Source organism: Polyodon spathula, chromosome 26, assembly GCF_017654505.1.
Source record: "Polyodon spathula isolate WHYD16114869_AA chromosome 26, ASM1765450v1, whole genome shotgun sequence".
Classification (NCBI taxonomy): domain Eukaryota; kingdom Metazoa; phylum Chordata; class Actinopteri; order Acipenseriformes; family Polyodontidae; genus Polyodon; species Polyodon spathula.
The window spans coordinates 20120325-20140179 of NC_054559.1; the positions used below are offsets into that span (position 1 = coordinate 20120325).

General features: G+C 46.9%; 2 protein-coding genes across 3 annotated transcripts in view; both read right to left on the bottom strand.

Moving 5' to 3' along the window:
• The window catches only part of LOC121300531 (RNA polymerase II elongation factor ELL-like), a 20351-nt gene extending 9606 nt beyond the window's left edge, over positions 1 to 10745 (bottom strand). The window contains exons 1-4 of the mRNA XM_041229096.1: positions 10589 to 10745; positions 4533 to 4580; positions 1851 to 1972; positions 754 to 937 (exon numbers count right to left, since the gene is read on the bottom strand). Of these exons, the coding sequence (XP_041085030.1) occupies positions 754 to 937; positions 1851 to 1972; positions 4533 to 4580; positions 10589 to 10723 (489 nt within the window). The 5' untranslated portion in view covers positions 10724 to 10745. The remainder of the gene's footprint in view (positions 1 to 753; positions 938 to 1850; positions 1973 to 4532; positions 4581 to 10588) is intronic.
• A 2013-nt stretch (positions 10746 to 12758) lies between these two features.
• LOC121301058 (peptidyl-prolyl cis-trans isomerase FKBP8-like) lies at positions 12759 to 18978 on the bottom strand. 2 transcript variants are annotated; one of them, XM_041230162.1, is made up of 9 exons: positions 18894 to 18978; positions 17684 to 18027; positions 17082 to 17251; positions 16751 to 16839; positions 16101 to 16321; positions 15354 to 15526; positions 14802 to 14879; positions 13375 to 13515; positions 12759 to 12968 (listed from the first exon to the last, which is right to left on the bottom strand). In XM_041230162.1, exons 2-9 carry the CDS (start codon positions 18006 to 18008, stop codon positions 12882 to 12884), a joined length of 1284 nt encoding a protein of 427 aa, XP_041086096.1. In that variant the 5' UTR covers positions 18009 to 18027; positions 18894 to 18978; the 3' UTR covers positions 12759 to 12881. The 2 variants fall into 2 exon arrangements, with proteins under 2 accessions (XP_041086096.1, XP_041086095.1); XM_041230161.1 differs by lacking the exon at positions 18894 to 18978 and adding an exon at positions 18786 to 18887.
• Positions 18979 to 19855: the final 877 nt, after the last annotated feature.

Here is a 19855-nt window from a genome sequence, read left to right on the forward strand (position 1 = left end):
CAGGTTTTAATACAAGCTTGATTAGCTACAGCGCATAAAAACTAACAGTAAAACCAGGAATGGATCTTAATGCTTTGCAATGGGAGTCTCAATTCCCAGCACACACACACAGTATAAACAGAAGCAGCAGCATTGCACTGGCATTGTGTCCCGCTGTGTCCTTCACACACACACACACAGAGCCTGGGGCGATACTCACATCAGCAGCTGTCTCCGGGCTGACAGGGAGCTGAACATGGAACCAACAGAGAACGGATCTCCGGTGCTGGCAGGAGTAACCTTATCAGCTTAAATTATGCAGCCTGGTTACAAGGCAGGGAAACCGACTTTAAATTTCCTTTTTAAAATCAATTCTCCCCTCCCTTTTATCCATTCCAATTCCTTTTTACGACACACACTTTATTGAGCGAACCTACACACACAACTCGACGACCCCACAAGCAAATCACACGATCGCAATGCAAACTTATCAAGTCAATTCAACTTGTGTACATGGGGGGCTGTTATTTCGGGTTCAGCATTTTCCTTTGACCTTCCCTAAAGTAAAGGGCATGGGAGGGGGGGGGGGGGGGGGGGGGGGTGGTGAATCTCTCATGGTTTGGGGGAAAATTTGTCATCTTGGGCCGGAAATGGGGGTGCATAGAGTCAAACTATTGCAACGGGGAGCCCGAGGCCCAGAGGAGGAGGTGGAACGTTCACGAGACGCCGAAGACACTCAGCAGGCACCGTGTGTGTACTAACGAGGCCTCAAACAGTAGAACACGCCTCCTTACCCACGTATCTCCCTCCCGGTTTGATAACGATTGCCCCTCGGCTCCGGGTCTCCTCCTCCACCTGTGCCATGCTCTGCCGGGCTTTCTGATAGGAGTCGTCCGTGGCACACACAGTGATTTTATCCTGTATCCCGCCCAGGCAGTCCAGCTGAATGCTCCCATCCCTGCAAGAAAACCCAATGCAATTAAAAAGCAGCAGCAGCATCTGGGGCTTCTTACTGCTTATTACCTACCTCCCGACTCCTCCACACCACTACCCTGGATGAGGAGCAGGGAGCCTGCACTGTGTGTAGAGCTGTCCTGCTACCCACGATCACCTTGCAACAAATCTATTGCTGTTAAACCCACTTCACTACTTGAGCTATTAGCGTGACAGGTGAGCTTATTGTTTGTTGAAATACTCTTTAAAAAATGTAAATAGCTATTCAAGCAACAAGGATGGAAATATGACTTTTCACCCATGCCAGGTTTTACTACAAGCTTGAACAGACTGGCAAAAAGACCTCTCGGATAGAGTGGGATGCTACGCTGAGGTTACACAAAAAAACGTATTAAAAGCGCCTCCCACTCTTGAGAGCGTAGCACAGTGACGGTGTGTAGGAAACAAGCTCAGGTGTGTTCTATTAAACTCACAGTAAAACCAGGAATAGATCAAACTGCACTGCAGTGGGAGTCTTACTGCCATCTCTGAAATATTTAAGAGCTGGTTTCCTATACTATTTAACGATCCAGTCAGTTAAAAATCATGCAATAGGAACGAATTCGAACACAGTCGCCACTGAATACCTTCCAAGCTGTGTTTGATCAAGCATTTTTAAAAAGTGTGTCCTAGCACCACTGTTCAGTGCACTGCTAAATCAACCTCAACCTTTTGCAAGAGGAACTTCCCGTTAGTCATATTTGGCACATTTAATCACTTCCCAGAAAACAGCAATTGAGAAATACAGTTTTAAAATGTAAGAGTTCAATGCGTGTCGTTCAGCATTTCTAAATTGCGAGCTCTGGGGAGCGTTTGGCAGTGCTGGGTGACGACACTGCAGAGCAGAGGCCCAGCCCGCTCGGCCGCTGAGTACTCACCCAGTGACATACTGCTGCATGCAGTCAAAGCTCCCCTGGGGGCTGTCCCGGCCCACGTTGGACAGGTAGAAGCTGAAGGTCCGTAACTCATTCGGGCACTCCGGCCTGGGGATTGCGATTTGCTGTTGGGGAGGGCAAAAAAAAAAAAAAAAATTCATAAATAAAACAAAAAAAAAACCCCTCCCCCCTGACCCCCCCCCCCACCCCCCCCCCCCCCCCCCCCCCCCCCCAGCAAAAGCAGCACAGTGCTCTCTTGACCTTTCAATCTTTCAATATTAAGATGTCACGCTGAGGTTGGTCGGGCAGCAGCAGGGCCCGGTCTCCCACTGCACAGCAGTCCAACCCATTCCTGGTTTCACTCTGGGTTTAGACACACCCGAGCTCGTTACCTTTGCACTAATCAGGCCCAGAGTGAAAGCTGGCGTGAGCGACGCTGCTACGCAATAGGAATCTTATATCCGTGCCTGTATTACTACAGTGTGTGTGAATCTACTTGCTGTATGCAAAACCCACCCCACCCCCCTCCACCCTGAAAGCTTATTTTTAGCTTCAGAAAGCATGTTCTCGTATCCTGCTGAATCTTAAACTGGACTGTGCCGATTTCCAGACAAAACCTCGAAACACCAAACGTGCAGGTGCTGCACCACTTCAACCGTCACAATCTGGAAATAAGACAGAGACTGTTACTCCTGCACACCGCCACTTCTAGTGAAAAAAGCAGTGGTGGTGTTACAAAAAAATAATAATGAAGCTCCCCCCACCCTTCAGAATGTAGCACTGCAATATAACAGTGTGTAGGGAACAAGCTCAGTGTGTCTTACTCACAGTAAAACCAGGAATGGATCAAACTGCTATGCAATACTAGTCTTATTTCCATCCCTGCATCGACTGTGAATGAACCAAATTACTGAATTGCGGATTGCTAGTTCCACAGCATTAGCAGAGTTTGTCTCTGAGTAAGATCAGTTAGCCCTGCAGCCTGACATTACGAATCCCAGCAGACAGGCTCTCCTTCCTCTAGCCTGGGGGGGGTGCTACCCAGTGCACCCCGCGGTACAGCACAGCGCAGTTTCCCTTCAGCTGTGGAGAGTCACACTGCACAGGGTGCTCTACAAACCACGCCCCCCCCCCGTCCACACACACACGGCCTGCCAGACACACACTCATAAAAACAGCAGAACCGTGTTCCGAGCAGAGCGCCCTGCAGTGCTGGGGAATCTGCCTGCGTCAATCCGGGTACGTGACACAGAGAGAGCTGACGGGAAATCAAACCATAAAGAATGGCTCCAAGGCTTTAATGGTATAATCCTAAGAGCTGGAGGGTATCCAATGAGGAAAGCAGCCTCTGAACACGGTTGCAGAACAGACCAGCACTGCTCTGGGGCTGGCTAATGTTACTCTAGGTAAGGTACTCTGAATCACTCCTTCACACACCAACGGCATTGTGCAATACCCATTAAAACAAAGAAACCTTACAGAAAGAACTGAAGGAACCTGGAACCCCTTCACTGTTAAACAAAGAGCCTCATCCATGTGGCGCTAAACCCACAGAAGCGGCAGTGAGCACATGGTCACAAGCCCCCTTCACAAACCAACATGGGCCCCCATCTGCTTCCCTGGACACCCCACCCCCAACCCCCCTGCTGCAAAGACCCGCAAACAAAAAGCCCTTTCAGGCTGGGGCTCTGGAACACCCCCTTCTTCAAAGCAGAGTCACTGGTCCCTCCAGGACGCTGTGATTAATTAAACAGCTGACAGCAGCAGCAGGGCTCTGCAGGGTCAGCCTGTTCCTGGCAGAGGATTTTCTGTCCGCCCACAAAGCAGTCCGGCGAGGCCGTAACCACCCTGCACAGCTCCCCACAGCCACACCGAGGCTATCTATCTTCACGCGGGCTGTAGATTAATTTCACAGCCAATCGGGCAAGCACTTTCAGCAGCTGTGCGCATGATCTCATGCATTACACTCCCTTTAGCAAACCAGCCAGCCAGTAGATACAGTAAAAAAATACAAAGCACTAGGGCTTGGAGGCTTCAAGTAATAATTTAACCCCTGTCGCACGCTTTCTCTCCTTGTTCCGTTATAAACAGAATGACACTAAATCAGAGATGAACAGAGGAGCCTCAAAGCAGGCAGGATTCTTCTGCAACCCATTCCCCCCCCCCCCCCACCACCCTGTTTAATCTGATCAGAGACTGTGCCCAGAGACCAGAGGTCAGGCAGGTCACTCGGGATCACTGCGACAAACTGGACAGTAAGGTAAGGGGTAAAGTAAGGGGGTGAATTCCAGTAGGAATGGTGTAGCTCATAACTCACTGCAATCACAGTGTTATCGCAAACTGAAACTGTGCATTGTTAAACTCTCCGTAAAACCAGGAATGGTTCAAACTGCTATGCAATGGGAGCCTCACCTCCATCCCCGAGTAACCTGCAATATTACGGACACCCCGATATTCAGGGTTAGGGCCGCCACCTGCAGCCCGAAACTTAAATCACTCACCGTTTCATTTGCTACACATCAAAACAGCCAGCATAACAGAGAACTGGAAAAAAGAACTAGAAAAACAATTAAACTGTTTAATAAAGAAAGAAATTCAAAGAACCTCTGGTAGCAAGGGTTCACTCAGTACTAAAGAAAGAATAATAATAATAATAATAATAATAATAATAAGAGACTGGCTTACCCCCTGCTTCCCGGTAAACCGGATCGACAGACGATTAGACATGGAGCTCTGGAAAAAAAACAAAAAAAAAGAAGAAGCAATTAGCAGACTTGCTTCCTATAATTGGTTCCCAGCTGAACTGCTTCCTGTTCCTGAGAGGGGATCAACATGTGGCAACAAAGACATTTTACAGGATTACAGGAGCACTTCCTAGACACAGGCCCAGCCATTTCTTACAGGTTTATTAAACAGAGCGCTTTGGCACAAAGTAATACACTCTGCTTAAGAGCTTCCTTGAACAGCCTTATTAAAATCAGTGATAAAAGGCACTCCGAATCATTCACACCAATGAAAACAAAGCCTCCCATGACAGTAACTGCATGCTTAGCACCTGCACACACTTCTCTTATCCGAGCTTGAATAGCGGCTGTCCTCAAGCCTGCCTCCACTTCCATCTATGACCTCTGGCAGTGTTGGCTAGGGTGAACTTTGTCAAAGGCTTAGTCCTCCCTACAGTAATTCTTCACCTCTTTATCCCTACTGGCTGTGCCAATGTGTGGGCTGCAGCCAGGACTCAATGCTGCTGTGATGCAGGCACAGCCCCAGGCAGCCCAGCGCAGAGTGCTAGGCTCAGCCTGTTCATCTGAATGGGCTGCTGACAGGTCAGCATTCTCTGGGACAGCAGCCCTGAAAGATCCACACGGCAGGTGGGATCACAGCACAGTACTCGCAGGCAGGCAGGGGCGCAGGCTACACACACACACACACAGAGCCATGGGTTTAACTAATGATGCGCTAGAAAAAAGGGCCATTTCTATAGGAATGAACAGGTAGAGGGAAAAAATAAATCTGAAAGACACTCAGGACACAGCGAGTCTCAGTGCGATTGAACCCCAACACTCAGGACACAGCGAGCCTCAAGCCCTGCAAACACGAGTGCTCTTCGCGATTGCTCTGACTGGTGTTTTAAAAGGGACCTCCACAGCATTCCTCGTGTGTGCACATGAACAGAGAGCACAAGCAGACTGCCTTCAACCTGACAGCCGAGAAGGCAAGGAGAGTGTGTGGAGCTCAGGCAGGCAAATCAATTAACCATTCTCCACCACTTTAAAGAACGACTGCTGTAAAATTATTCACAGCTGAATCAGATCCCTTTCAGGACACCATACAGGTTTGATAGGACAACAGTACAACGACATTTTGGTCTGCATTGAGTCTTTTCAAACAGCACAGACAAGAATCACAGTGCAATTTCCTAAATTGCAACAGTAACCCGCTGCATGAATGTGGAGGGTGAACACAAGCCAGTCTCTGGTTTCACGTTTCATTAAAAACTCAGATTCCCCGGGTATACATGACAGACAAGGAGAAAGAAACTGACAGCAGGCAATGCACAGAGGCAGGTCCTCCCATACCGAGGCGTGCGCTTGCTCGCTCATTAACTGGTAACATGACCTACATTTCAAGAGGACTGAGGCGGTAATGTGTGTCTGCTACAGGTTACAGGCACTGCATCCAGCCCTGGCACCAGCAAGCGAGCACAGCGAGGGGCGAGGGGTTCACAAGCATTGCATCCAGCCCTGGCAGCAGCGAGCGAGCACAGCGAGGGGTTCACAAGCACTGCATCCAGCCCTGGCTCCAGCGAGCGAGCACAGCGAGGGGCGAGGGGTTCACAAGCACCGCATCCAGCCCTGATAACAGATGGATATTAAAGCACCGTGCGCTGGCACCGTCTAAACCAGACCATTGGAGCTCCTGGTTAGGCAGTGCCACTTACTGACTCCAACCTGTGATTTCAGCAGCAGCATCCCGCAATCATGTTCAATTTCATGAGCCGAGACTCCTCCCTGCGCATTTACTACATTTCTCAGTCATGTTTCCAAGATCTACAGCTACAGCCAAAAGTTTTGCATCACCTAGAATTATAATTTTGGTCTTTTATTTAGCATCATGTAATCCAAAATGATATCCCATAAAAGTCTAACCAGAAGCCATAACAGTAGTACAGTATGTTAGATTTCAAAATGTCACATTTTTCAATTTGTCAGTTTTTCATTAAAAGCACATGGAAAACTACAAAGCAGTATGCAATTCAAGATGTTAACGTAACATCATTCTCTAAGGTTTCAATCCACTTTATGAAGCACAAATGTGTTAATTCTTTTGGGTGATGCAAAGCATTTGGCCACAGCTGTACAGGAATGACCCTCACATGACATTTCAAACAAGCCTGCCCCCCTTCTCTGGGGGCTCAGATTGCAGGTCTGGAGCTCTGAACTCTGAACACCGAGGCGCGGGGCCGAGGGGTCAGGTCAGCACAGAGGTGCGCTCGCCCCCTCAGAGCAGAGAGGGGACGCTCTCATGGTGTCGGAGCGCTCCCAGCCAGGAAACAAGGGGGCAGCTGCCGAATATAATGCAAACACTGCAACACCGTCGGCCATTTCTAGCCTGGAGTTAGCTCTTGCTTGTTTCTTAAAGCACTCCAACCTATTTTGCTGTTGTCGTGCCCTGCGGAAAACCCATCGCTCAGCACATACTGTCCTGAACAGGGCACAGCATTCCAAGTTAGGAACGCAATCCAAGAATAACCCATCCGTTACTTCATCCATTGATGACACTAGGAGATTTTCTGATGATATCACAACCGCTGGCCTGGATTCAACCCTGAAGTGGTGTGAAAACTACAGCGAGAGAGAGAAAGAAAGTCCACATACAACATGCATAATGTCTGACACTGCACAGCACACCCTGCAGACACGGTGACTGAGATTACAGCATTTCTAGGAGTATGAGCTCATGCACCAATCTTCCACTTGATTTTATAGCAAACAAACTCACACCCGCCCCATACGCCCTCATTCTCTCCCCCCCTCCAGCAAACAAACTGGACTGTCAACAGACGGAACGAGTCTAGAATCACGTAGCTTGGCTGGGAGCAGTCTCTCACGCTCTGTAATCACTACCTATTTAGAGACCAGATTGCCCAGATGGGATTGCTGTTAGCTGCTTGTTCCCACGGCTACACACTGCCGCAGAGCAGACAGGCACTGCAAGCTTCCGACAGCCATGAACACCATAGAGAAGGATCAGGAGCCACTGAGCTTGATATTGAAGAGTTCCTCCTGTACAGCTGCACAACACCTCCTGAGAGGAACCCTACAGACTCCAGCCCCAGCGCAGGATAACAATATCCCCTCACGAGCTGGGAAATCCCGGGCTGTACCCGAACCCCAACGTGCAGGACCAGAGAGCTTCAAGCCCTGAAAACAAGAGGACAGCAGGGACAGTACCACGTTCTAAAAACACAAAACCCAATTCCTCCCGAGCAGAGAACCGGTTAGGTCTAAAAACCAAGCGAAATCTGTTTAAGTTCAGGATTCTTTATTCCTTCGTTTTAAGACAGGACTGCAGGTCTCTGAAGTTCTTCCTTTGTAGGGATATATATATATAAAAAAAAAAAAGGTGAAAGTTCAGAGAAACAAGTCAGGTGCACAAACCTTTCAGCACTTGTAAACGTGACCTAGTGATACCTGCATATCCACGTGAAGCGCAAGCAAACAATATCTGTTTAAGGACCCAGAACACCGTCTCAAAACAAACTCCTCAAAATAATAGCCAAGTAACACATACATTCCTTAGCTGTGATGACATGCAATCTTAACACCCTCCACAAAACAGCCAGCAAGTAATCCCGGTCACTCTGCTCTGCAGCAGCTACTACCCTTTCGTTGTGGGCTAGTGAAGAAGAGCCCAGGTCAGTGCGTGCAGCTGCACACAATAATCTAGGAGTGAGGAAAGCTGACTGCAGCAGAAGCAGATTGCGTCTGATATCCAGGCACACACACCCAGTCACAGGGCTAGCCGGGCTGAACTGCTGCACAGCTTTACAAAAAACTGCAACTACAACTTCCAAGAACCTTGTGAGAAAAGTATTATAGAAGAGTTCACACATACACACACACACACAATGTGCTTGCCGGGCTGTCATGGTAACACAACGCACTTGAAGTGAAAGTGGTTTGTATTCATTTTCAGATTCCTATCTCTGCTTTTTGCAATCTATTCATTCCACTGAAGCTCAGCCGCATTTTGCAAATTATTGCCATAATCTCTGTGCTTCACGCAAGCAGACAAAATATTTTCTAACTACGGAACTTCCAAGATCTGTCAAGCTGCCACCGTGTTCTGCAATAGCCATTAGCTAGTTTCTGGACTCGTTTCTAGGCAATGAGCAACCTTAATTAAACAACTGTCTGTATTTTAATTCAGATTTAGACTTTGCAAGAAATCGCCACTCCAGATTTATTTACAGTGTAAATAAACCCACACAATCAACGTAGCCCTGTCATGCACGGCCCTAGTCTTTATACGGATGGAACAGGCAAACGCGCAAGGACCTCTTCAGGGTGCCAAGCCCTTGATTCTTAGCAGATTAGAAGGCATTATTCCATCACAAGCCTGAATCACGATTCTCCAAGAGCGTTTAAAAGTTGTTGTGCTTACATATTTTTACAGCATTATCTTTCTATTGTTTTTTTATACTATTTTAACCGACTTAGAGATACTATTTTATAAATGCATGTGTGTGTGTGTTTTTTTTTTTTTTTTTCAAAGTTTTGACAGGGCTGCTTCTCAAACTCCACAGAGTTCACACACACTGTTTTACAGTTTCTAAAAATTGAAATAAAAAATCGTGACCAAAGGGAAACATAAATAAAATTAAATTTTAAACTAGTTTACCGGAGCCAGAGGCCCCTTCAGTCCGATTTGACAGATCTGTTTAGCTCAGCAGCTCCCTGCACTGAATCGCTAGCTTCAGTTTAGCAGTATGATTTGCAGTCACACTTTCTTCAACTCAATAGGGGGCGCTAGCGTGGCAAAAAAAAAAAAAAAAAAAAAACTTCTCTGCAATCACAACCACGTGGTTCTTTAATCTCGTCTCTTCGTGCGGATGACGACAGCAAGAGGAGAAGATACATTTTAAACTTCAATTTATTTACTTAATTCTGTTTCAAAATGACCCAGAATATAAGCCTTGCGTATGAATCTGACATTCTGTTTAAAAAATGCAAATAAAACTCGACTTGATTATGTTTAAAATTCTAATTAAATGCATGCCATCGTTGCATGCAAGATTATTCCTGTGGGTTGCCGTGCATGCCCTCGCATCTCACAAGCCCCCAAAAGGAGACGGCGTGCGGCTGTGTTTATTTTTACCAGCTTTGCAGGGAGTAGGTTGTTGATTCTCCGCCAGACTTGTGGACCGCAGCGCCGCTAGCAGTGCGCTGCGGACAGTCTCTCTCACAGACGGGTCACATTTGTTTATATCAACTTCCAAAGTACTTGGCTACAGGAAATAGGGCTATAATCAAATTCAAATCCTTCTTCCGACCGTGTCAGTACGAAGCGACTAAACCCGACCGTCTCCAGGCTGAACAACAACTTGCTTTGTTGCCAAACGTGTTTACAGAAATAAAAACTTCACAATCTACCCCCAGGTGAAAAATCTAAAATAATAATAATAATAATAATAATAATAATAATAATAATAATAATAATAATAAAAATTCAAAGTTTACTAAATGAATTTCGAATGTTATATAAACTGGACTTACATTGACGAATCTAAAGTCTACAAACTAAAATCACAGTATAATAACAATAATAATTATAATAGACACTTAACTCGCCGCTCTCAGATTGTAATGATAATGTGCTATAATAAAACAGCTAAGGGATAGGAGCGATATTTTTTGGTCTTGACGATTTGTGTTAAAATAAATGGTTTCTTTTTTCAGACAGATGTGCCTCTGCTCGGGCGCGGTGGGGTTGGGGTTAAATATCACAGCTCGGTTCAGGAGAACGAGTCTGAAACTCGCATTTTTTTTAATTTTTTTTTGGCCGGGCAGGTGGTGTTGAGTTCAGAGCAGCTCAGATCTACCTCCACTAAACCAGCCCGCAAAATCAACACAGAGCCACACAGGGGGAGAGAGGGAGCCATAGCCAGCCTCCCCTGCCCGGTAACACTGCGCCGCTCTCGTCCGGTAAAAGGCGGCGGGCTCGTTTTCAGGACTCACCTTGCTGTTCTGGTAACCCTCAAAGGCCCTCAGGGCGCTGTCAGTCAGTTTAACGTGAAACACGGAGACGCTGCTGCCATTGCCGAGTCTCCCGCAGGACAGCCCGTAGCTCCGCTCCTCCTGCAGCGCCGCCATCTTGCAACCATTGCCCCCGCCGCCGCCGCCACGCAAACAAGCCCCGGCCTGCTGCATTATTCATGAGCCGGCGTCACTGCAGCCGGGCGCTCAATTATTCATGAGCCGCCGTCACTGGCAGCCGGGCGCTCAATTATTCATGAGCCGCCGTCACTGGCAGCCGGGCGCTCAATTATTCATGAGCCGGCGTCACTGGCAGCCGGGCGCTCAATTATTCATGAGCCGGCGTCACTGGCAGCCGGGCGCTCAATTATTCATGAGGTGTTCCCAAACAAAAGGGCGTGGCCTTGACCTCCGCGCCTCATGAATATCCAATGAGGAAGGGGGCGTGTGTGTGTGTGTGTGTGTGTGTGTGTGTGTCTGTTGCTCTTGCTGTAGTTGCATAAGTGGGGTTAGCGACAGAGGGGGGCTTCTCCCACGCTGCACAGGGAGGGCAGGCTGATTGGCCAGGCTGCGTTATTAATTATTCCTCGCTGCTGCCTGCCTTCACAAAAAAAAAAAAAAAAAATAAAAAAACCCAAGCCTAGTGGAGTCATTCATTATTAATAATCCAAGGCGTAATATAGGGAGACTCCTCGCGCCTGGTTATTATTCACAGGGGGTTCGGAACTCAAGCGCGTGGGAAGGAGGACGCTGCAACAATTGCAATGGAGTGGAACTGCGTCAACAGAACGTCAACACACGTCACAATACAGCAGCGGGGATCGCCCCCTGAAGCCCATTGCAGTGGAGTTTGACCTGCGCGGTCCATCTGACTTACAGCTTAATGCACCACGCATGCTTCACACCAACAGAGAGACGTGCTCTGTATGGTCACATACAGGGAAAATTACTATTCGCTTATTGAGCAGACGCCTTTATCCAAGGTGATTTAGAGACTAGGGTGTGCGAGCTATGGATCAGCTGCACAGTCACTTACAGCTACCTCCCACCTGAAAGACGGAGCACAGGGAGGTTCACTGCCCTGCTCAGGGTGTGGCTGTGCTGGGATTTGAACTGGTTACTTTAAATACCGGACCACACCGCCTCCAAATTGTTCTCCCTGTTGCAAGTGAACAGAGCTGAGTTTGATAGAGAGCTGGTAATACAGGGCTTCAGGTACCACTGCATTATTTGAATGAGTGATACTAGTACAGCATCCAGCTGTTCACCTGTAATAAACATGTTCATGTTGATAACGTGTTCATCATTAGATGTACCGTCACCCCTTTGCAAACAAGGCCTCTGTGTCAATGGGTAAATCTCCTGTCTAAATCAATCAATATACCCGTGATTGTCAGGCACGACGCTGACACAAGCACGTGCTGATCAGGTATTCCGTGTCAGTGTGCGACAGAGGAAATAAACCAACAACCAAAACAAAAATAACCAAGAGAAATAAAAATATTTCTTTAATAACTTCTACACAGCTCCCCTTTACTGCAGCCCGGGATTTCTTACTTGACAAAATGCATCTCTTTCCACAGACAGCACACAAGCCAGCTCTCGTCACACTGCGCAAGGCGTTCACGTCTCGGCTCGGATCAGCTCAGTGCTCAAAAGATCGATGCAGTTACGATGACTTTTTCAATCCACATCAACAGTTTTGGTCAGTGGGAGCCCATGTTTTCATTTTATATCTTGCTTATATTGGTCCTCAGCCATAAAACACACATATATATATATATATATGTGTGTGTGTGTTCTCTCTTTCCAGGTCTCACATTTTTATCATTTCCAGGGTGCTGCTGCTTGTAGGATATTTAAATGAACACCACACTATAGTAATACACTGTTCCCATATAACTGTCAGTCAGATAATTAACATTTTCTATACAAAGAGTCTTATTTAATATCAATTCTTTACTGGCTTGATCATTTACATATTTAGAAATAATATATTTTTAAAAAGACACACCACTGCACATCTTTCTTGTGTAAAGGCTGTCTTTTCTCTCTCCCGCTCATAGATATATATATATATTATATATATATCTAGATATATCTATATATATATATATTATAGATAAATATAATTTTAAATTCTAAACTGTATTTGCATTTTGTGGGCCCCTGCGTGTTCATCGCTGCGATGGCTGTTGCCCTGTGATTGGAGCGCGGCGCGGTTCTCCCACTGTGTCAAGACTCCTCCCCCTCCTTCGCAACGCCGCTGGACTCTTCAGTTCCGGGCCGCGATGACAACGGACAAGGCCACGCCCCCGATCGCTACGGCTGCCGCGCCGAACAGCCACTTCCAGCTGAAGCTCTGAAACAGACAAGAAAAGCATTCAACCAACCAGTCACAGACCCCATCAAACCTGGGGCGACAATTCCATTCCACTGGCAGCAGAATCGTGTGCTGAAATTACAAATCACAACGACACTGAAGCTACATGTACAGCATTTAGTGCTGTACATGTGATTGTAAATTAGTGATTGTAAATACAAGAATAACGATCGAACAACAAACAAATGCGGAACTGAACTGTAATCATTGACCTGCTACTGGAAACAGGCACACTCAGGCTTCGAGCGGCCAGCAAGCCCCCACGATGTTAGGAATGAGAAGATTTGTATTTATTGAGATTATATATATATATATTAACAACAGACATCTCTAGCTTCTCTGCTCCAGTGAGATTACAACACATGCTCTCCTCTGCAGGCCTCACCCAGGACGCCCTGGCTCTCTGCTCGTGCCCGATGCTGCTGCTCCCGCTCGGGTTCCCCAGCATCTTCTTGCACATGGCCTGCTCCACACCTCTCTGCTCCAGGAGCTTCTTCATCACCTTGGACAGCTCTGCGTGGATGGTCTGCAAAACGAGGGCAGGGCGAGGGCTGTTAAGAGGCCGTTTCGATGCCATTCGGGACCCCCTGTTTTTTAAACAAACGCAGGTCGCATGGGACAGGATTTTTGCCAGCTTCAATGTAGTGTATCAAGGATGGAAAGAAGACTCCTATTGCATAGCAATATCCAGGTTTTACTAGCAGCTTCATTAGCCACAGCTCAAGTGTGTCTTATTGAGATCACAGTAAAACCAGGAATGGATGAAACTGCTGTGTAATGGGAGTCTTATTTCCATCCTGGAGTATATTGGTATTTTTGTTTTGCACAGGGACATCCCAGGCTAGAAGAACACCGCTGTTGGGATTCGTCATGTCCCCTGTTTTGCATAAGCAATGAAGTAACAGCATGAGTGATATGACCCGCGTTCCTGACAATTCCTATTTTGGGTAACTGCAAGACATCAGAGACGTGGGGCGATGAGTGTGCAGTCTGGCTGCAGAGTTCATCTCAGTGCCACACTGCTCCACCTGCTGGTGGTTTTCCACAACTGCTTTTCCAACTAGCCCGTCTGTTTTAATCAAGAGAGACCTCCCAGGTCTTTGTTTCCAGCTGAACCCCCAACCCCTGTCCTGGGGGACCCCCCGTGTCTGCTGGTTTTCATTCCAACCGAATTCTCAATTACTTAAAACCCTTAACTGAACTAATCATATGCTTAATTAGACCTTTTTAATTGTTCTCAGCTCCTAAAAAATTGCCAATTTCAATTTACTTATAAAACTGTATAGTTAACTTGAAATCTCCTACTGTTAAAAAGCTGAAAACAATTAAAAAGGTCTAATTAAAAGTAACTGAGAACAAAAATTGGAACGAAAACCAGAAGACACAGGATTGGGAAACCCTGCCCTAACGTACCAAACTGGACCAATTTAACCCTTCTGAAAGTTTACCACACACACAGTAAAAGCACAGCACAGTGTAATAAAGCACAGTGAAAGCTTGGTGAAGCGTACATAAACACTGTAAAGAATAGTGATGTATGATAAAGACCGGCCAACGCAAAACTGTACAATATTCTTTCAAACACAAGAACCATTCTCTCTGAGCCACTGCCCACACCCTGACCAAGAACTGACTGAAATCTTCAGCTCGCTATTCAAATTCTCCCAGCCAGCCTGTCGCTGAAAAGACTTTCTGCACGTGTTCAGAGAAAGGCAATGGCAAACACCTCGATCCTGAAGGACAGCTAGCAGACCAGGAGCCCTGTACCTGTGCACCCTGCAGTGTGCATGGGGCCGGGGCTCAGATACACACCTTGTTGGAAGGCTCCAGCTTCAGCGCCTTCTTCAGAAACCCGATAGCTTCAGAGTATTCCCCCTGCAGAGCCAGGACCTGGTAATGCAACAGGGCAGCACAGTGCAAGGTTATTCACCCAACCTTTACATGAATGTTGAAGTGCATCAAAAAAAAAAATAAAGTCACAGCTCTCTTATGGAGTGCTTCTAGTGATGCAGGGGTGGCAATAAGACACTCCTGTTGCAGAGCAGTTTCACCCATGCCAGGTTTTACTACGAGTCTGCTTAGCCCCAGTGCATAGATAATAGGCTCAGGTGAAACCAACCAGGAATGGATCACAGTGCTCTGCAATGGGGGTGGATTTCCATCCCTGTGATGGCTTTTCCTGATTGGTTTCAAAACTCCCAGGAAGTTTAAAAGGTGTTGAACCCTGAGTCCTTGTTAAATAATGAGCCTGCGAGGAGGGAAAACGGGTTCAGTAATTCAGGGGGGCACAGAGACCGGCATTGTGCAGCCCCCTGGAACACCTTTTAAAAGCCTGAATGAGGAATGAAATGAAGCCCCCCCTACCTTGCCCTTCCTGAAGAGAGCCTTCACGTTGTCTGGCTGGTGGCCCAGGACGCTGGTGCAGGACTTCAGAGCCGCCTCGTAGTGCTCCAGCTTCATCTGGGCCGCGGCCATGTTGTTCAGACACTTCACCTTGACATCCAGGAGCGCTGCGTCCTCGTCCAGTGTGCTGTCCACTGCGGGGACAGAGACAGAGAGACACAGCCAGCCAGCCGGGCAGGGCCAGTACTGTAAACACCAGAGTTAACAGCACTCTAGAGCTGTCTGCATGCTGATACACAAAGCTTATCTTTCAAATTGTTTCGGTGCAGTGTTTCACTGAATTTCAGGTTTGATCCATTCCCGGTATGTAAAACCTGGAATGGATTAAACTGCTATGCAACAGGAGTCTTTGGTTCCATCCCTGGAGTTTGTCAGCAGTTTGTCTAAATCGGAATCCAGGAATCACGCAAAAGGCAAGACAATGCATTTGCCCATGCCATCAATGAGATGAGGAGTTGTTCTGACACAGAGACATGTGCAAGTACATACAAGAGCCTCTACTCTCCCCTGACACAGGAAGGACTGGCTATAGAAACTGCATCCTGTGTGAGGTCCAGCCTGCCTCAACTGTAACTCTAGAATCAGAGTGAGAATAGTTTAGACAGCGCAGGGCTGGTAAAACGTTTTTGGCTAAACGAGTGATTTCCAACGACCCTCACTGTTGCAGAAGTCACTTATTTGAAATGTTTCATTGTATTTGAGCTGTACCTTTGGAGCTGGACTCTGCCACCTGCAAGGCAATGCCATAGGAGGTGATGGCGTAGACGAACTCGCCCCGCTGGTAATACACGTTGCCCCGCTCCCTCTTCCTGCTGGCCAGCTCCATCTTCTCCCGGGGGAGTAGGAGCTCCAGGTCGGGAGCGGGCTTCACCTCCAGCAGCTGCACCTCCAGGGACAGGCTGGCGTTCGGGGGAACGGCGAGGCTGGGACTTCAACACAAACAAATAACAAGAATAACAACGAGTGACAGGATTACTTCATAATCATGAGAGTTCCTGTTACAGGTTATCGAAGTGATTCTCAACATGTCAAAGTTGTAAAATAATTATTTATTTTATATATATATATATATATATATATATATATATATATATATATATATATATATATATATATATATATATATATATATTTTATAATTAATAGTTTTGTCTTATATAGTTTGTCTGTAATCAGACCTCAGGCAAGTTGATCAGTCCTGAGATATAGCCAATCAACCAGCAGTACTCATGCAAAATCACTGAGCTATAGCCAATCAGCAAGCAGTACTCATACAAATATCACCCGGAGATTGTCTCTTAGGATTGCTAGATCCGCATGTCTCCCAGCTAGCTTTTCTCTTGGAACTTGACACCTACCACCCCAGGCTTGCGTAAGCGTATTTTGAGTCAGTGTAGATGAGGGCTTTCTCTTCCAGCTCCATTAAATGCACACAGATATCCAGGGCCTGCAAATAATAATAATAATATTTATAATAATAATAATAATAATAATAATACCAAACATTACATGCAACTGAGCATTTAGCTGTAGACTGTCCCCAATCCCTTTTGGTCAATAATAAACAAGCAGTGGCAAACTGTCCTTTATTAATAAGTGTGATCACCATTCAGCAGGGTTCAAACTGCACTGACCAGAGGACATGGGACTGGGTTTCTAAAGCACAGAGACTTGGGATTAGCTAGCAACCTGGATGACATCACCGTCCCCCAATGTGAAAGAGAGGCTTGGCTCCTCCTCCACCGTGGTCCCGTCTTCCAGCATGGTCCTCAGGTGCACTCTGACATCTTGTCCTTTCTTGGGACGGGTGTCCTCTCCCTTGCCTGCGACCAAGGTTTTCATCTTCAGCATCCCGTTCCCTGCAGAAAAACATAAAAAAAAACAAAAAAAAACCTTCCGCTTAAAGATGCTCTCAGAATTACAAGTGACGATTTTAAAATCATACAAAGTCATCAACACAAGCAGCTACAGTCAAACCTGCTTCATAAACCAACTCTCCAGCCAGGGCACTCTAGGGGTATCCTTTTGGAGACTAGTGCTGTGCACAGTTATATACATACTGACTGGCAACCCATTTCAATCAGGTACAAAACTGTAGTCAGTCAATATCGTTACGTTCACTGGGAGAGCCAGACCGAATCCCTTTGTGTTTAGTCAGTCACTCCCTAACCTAACGAGACCCGGGCAGAACCAAGAGAGGTGCAAAGGGCAGTGTTGTGTGATCCTGTCCCGTCAGCGAAATTAGATTTAGGTTAAAATCTCTCAAACTGCGAATGGAGACTCTCTCACACCTAGCACTTCCAGCCACTCCTCTGCCCTCTCTCTGCCCCGGTCGGGGTCACCGCTCTGGGTGTCCCGGCTCCTGGAGCTCCCGGTCTCATCCGGCTTCTCTTCCTTCTCCTTGTTTCCGGCGTCTTCCAAAGGAGGAAGGTCACTGACGTCATCGTCATCATCGTCCTCCTCCTGGTCCAGCATCTCAAAGTCCTCCCCGCTCTCCAGGAAGGAGGCGTGGTCCACGGGGGGCAGGGTCTGTGGCTCTCCCAGGACGCTGGAGTCTGGGGAGTCTGCAAGGATACCGGCTGAACTGCTGACAGGCTTCCCTTCTGTAGCAGCCATCCTGGCTTTAATAAATGAGCTGCGAAGAAACACAATCAATGAATAACATGCTATCCCATACAATACACATATCTACAGCGCCTTCCATCACAGGGATCACAAAGCGCTTCACACACACACACACACACACACACACACACACACACACACACACACACACAATGAGCAAGTAAACCATACAATTAGTACAACAGGATAATACAAAATATAATAAAAACAGCAGTTTAAAAAAAAAGAGATTTAAAAAATATATTTTCATATTTTAAAATGAAAACCAAGGATAAAAAAAAACAAAAAACAGGACCATTAAAATAAAAACGAAATTAGAATTAAATGCCATATTTATTAAACAAGCAATATGTATTGACATTCTGAAATAAACATTTTCACGTGTTTTGCGTTTTCACGTGGTTGTGGGTTACTGCACGCTGTGCTTTTCTTGAAATATCGCTTAGTGTTTTTTGGTATTAAATCGCTCACAACGAATAACACTATCTGCTGTAAAACACCCATCAAAAGCATCAATACAAGAGTTGCTGTAGAAATCAACTCGTCTTGCAGCACCACTAGCTTGCTGTGCAACATATAAAAACACTGTACGAAGCTCGACTAGCTCAAACTGGCCGTTTTTGACGCTAAATACTGCGTTAAGTTTCGTGTAGCGCGGCGGTACACAGTCGAGGCAGAAACTGGCTGTGTTGCTCGACGAGAAAACACCAACCTAGCATAGCCGGGCCTGCAAGAGAACTGGGATACACGGGTCAGAATTGCATTTACCAGTTCATCTACCAGCCAAGCCCAATAGCTACTCCTGTAAGCCAGGTATGCTGCCAGTCCCAGCGCTGCATGGGTCTTTTCCTGCCGCTGTTCAATGACTTCTCTCACCTCGATTCGAAGTATTAATTCATTAAAAAGCTCGGTCCAGTCGCCACAGACACCGACCCTCCCTTCCTGGTAACCTCGGCTCTCTCAGCGCTCATCCCAACTGTAAACACCCCGCCCCCTGCGCGCTGCCATTGGCTCCGTCCCGCCACCCGAGCTCACGATTGGACACCCCCGCTGCCATTCTTGCAGAAGACGGCGCCTGGGGAAAAAAAAAAAAAGCCATCGGGTGATTGACGTTGGTTTTATTGAATGAGTTTTAGCGAAGCGCAGCTGAATTGCGGTTGCTATGCAACGCAATGCACTGCAATATTGAGTGCAAAGCGTGTGCTTTAAATCAGAGTTGCACATGAGATATAACTAAATAGAGAGCATCAGTTTTAAAGATCGCATCCCCTTTTCGCCTCGTCGTTTTCTCTGTGTGAAATGCAGTCACTTGCAGAGGGCTGTGCAGTTATAAAGTGCAGCGTGTGTGTCTGCAAGGGACACTGAGGCTGCAACGCCGGCACATGCGCTGATCCGTGCATTGACCCAGCGCTGCTTCAGCTCGGTTCATTTCATCATAAAACAATAACACTGCAGAAACAATAACGCATAATAATATCCGATTCAGTGTGAGCATGCAACCCATCAGACCAGCGCTGAAATGTCGGCGAATTACGCGGCGGGACTGTCTCCTTACCCGGACAAAGAGAAATGCGGACTCCCCGAGGTGAGGAGAACCGCAGGCCGTGCCGCAGCCTCGGACTTTCCCGGAGTACGCGGCCGGAGAGTAGCGTGCCTGTCGCGGGGCTGGCGATTTTAAGGAAGTTGGTTTTGTGCAGGTTTTCTGAACGAATAACGGGTTTAGGTTTACTGTCAAGTGAGTGTTTTGGCCCCAGACAGAATGTATTTAGTGCCCTGGGTGCGAGACAGCGCTTTGTAAAGATACACTATTAGGCTTGTGTAGAGTGGGCTGAACTGGG

Excerpts from the sequence above, each read along its gene's own strand:
- LOC121301058 (XM_041230161.1), bottom strand. Across the intron at positions 16,840-17,081 it reads GGGACGGTGATGTCATCCAG|GCCCTGGATATCTGTGTGCA; the intron begins GTTGCTAGCTAA and ends TATTATTTGCAG. Across the intron at positions 12,969-13,374 it reads AGAGAGCCAGGGCGTCCTGG|AGCTTCAGCTGGAAGTGGCT; the intron begins GTGAGGCCTGCA and ends TGTCTGTTTCAG.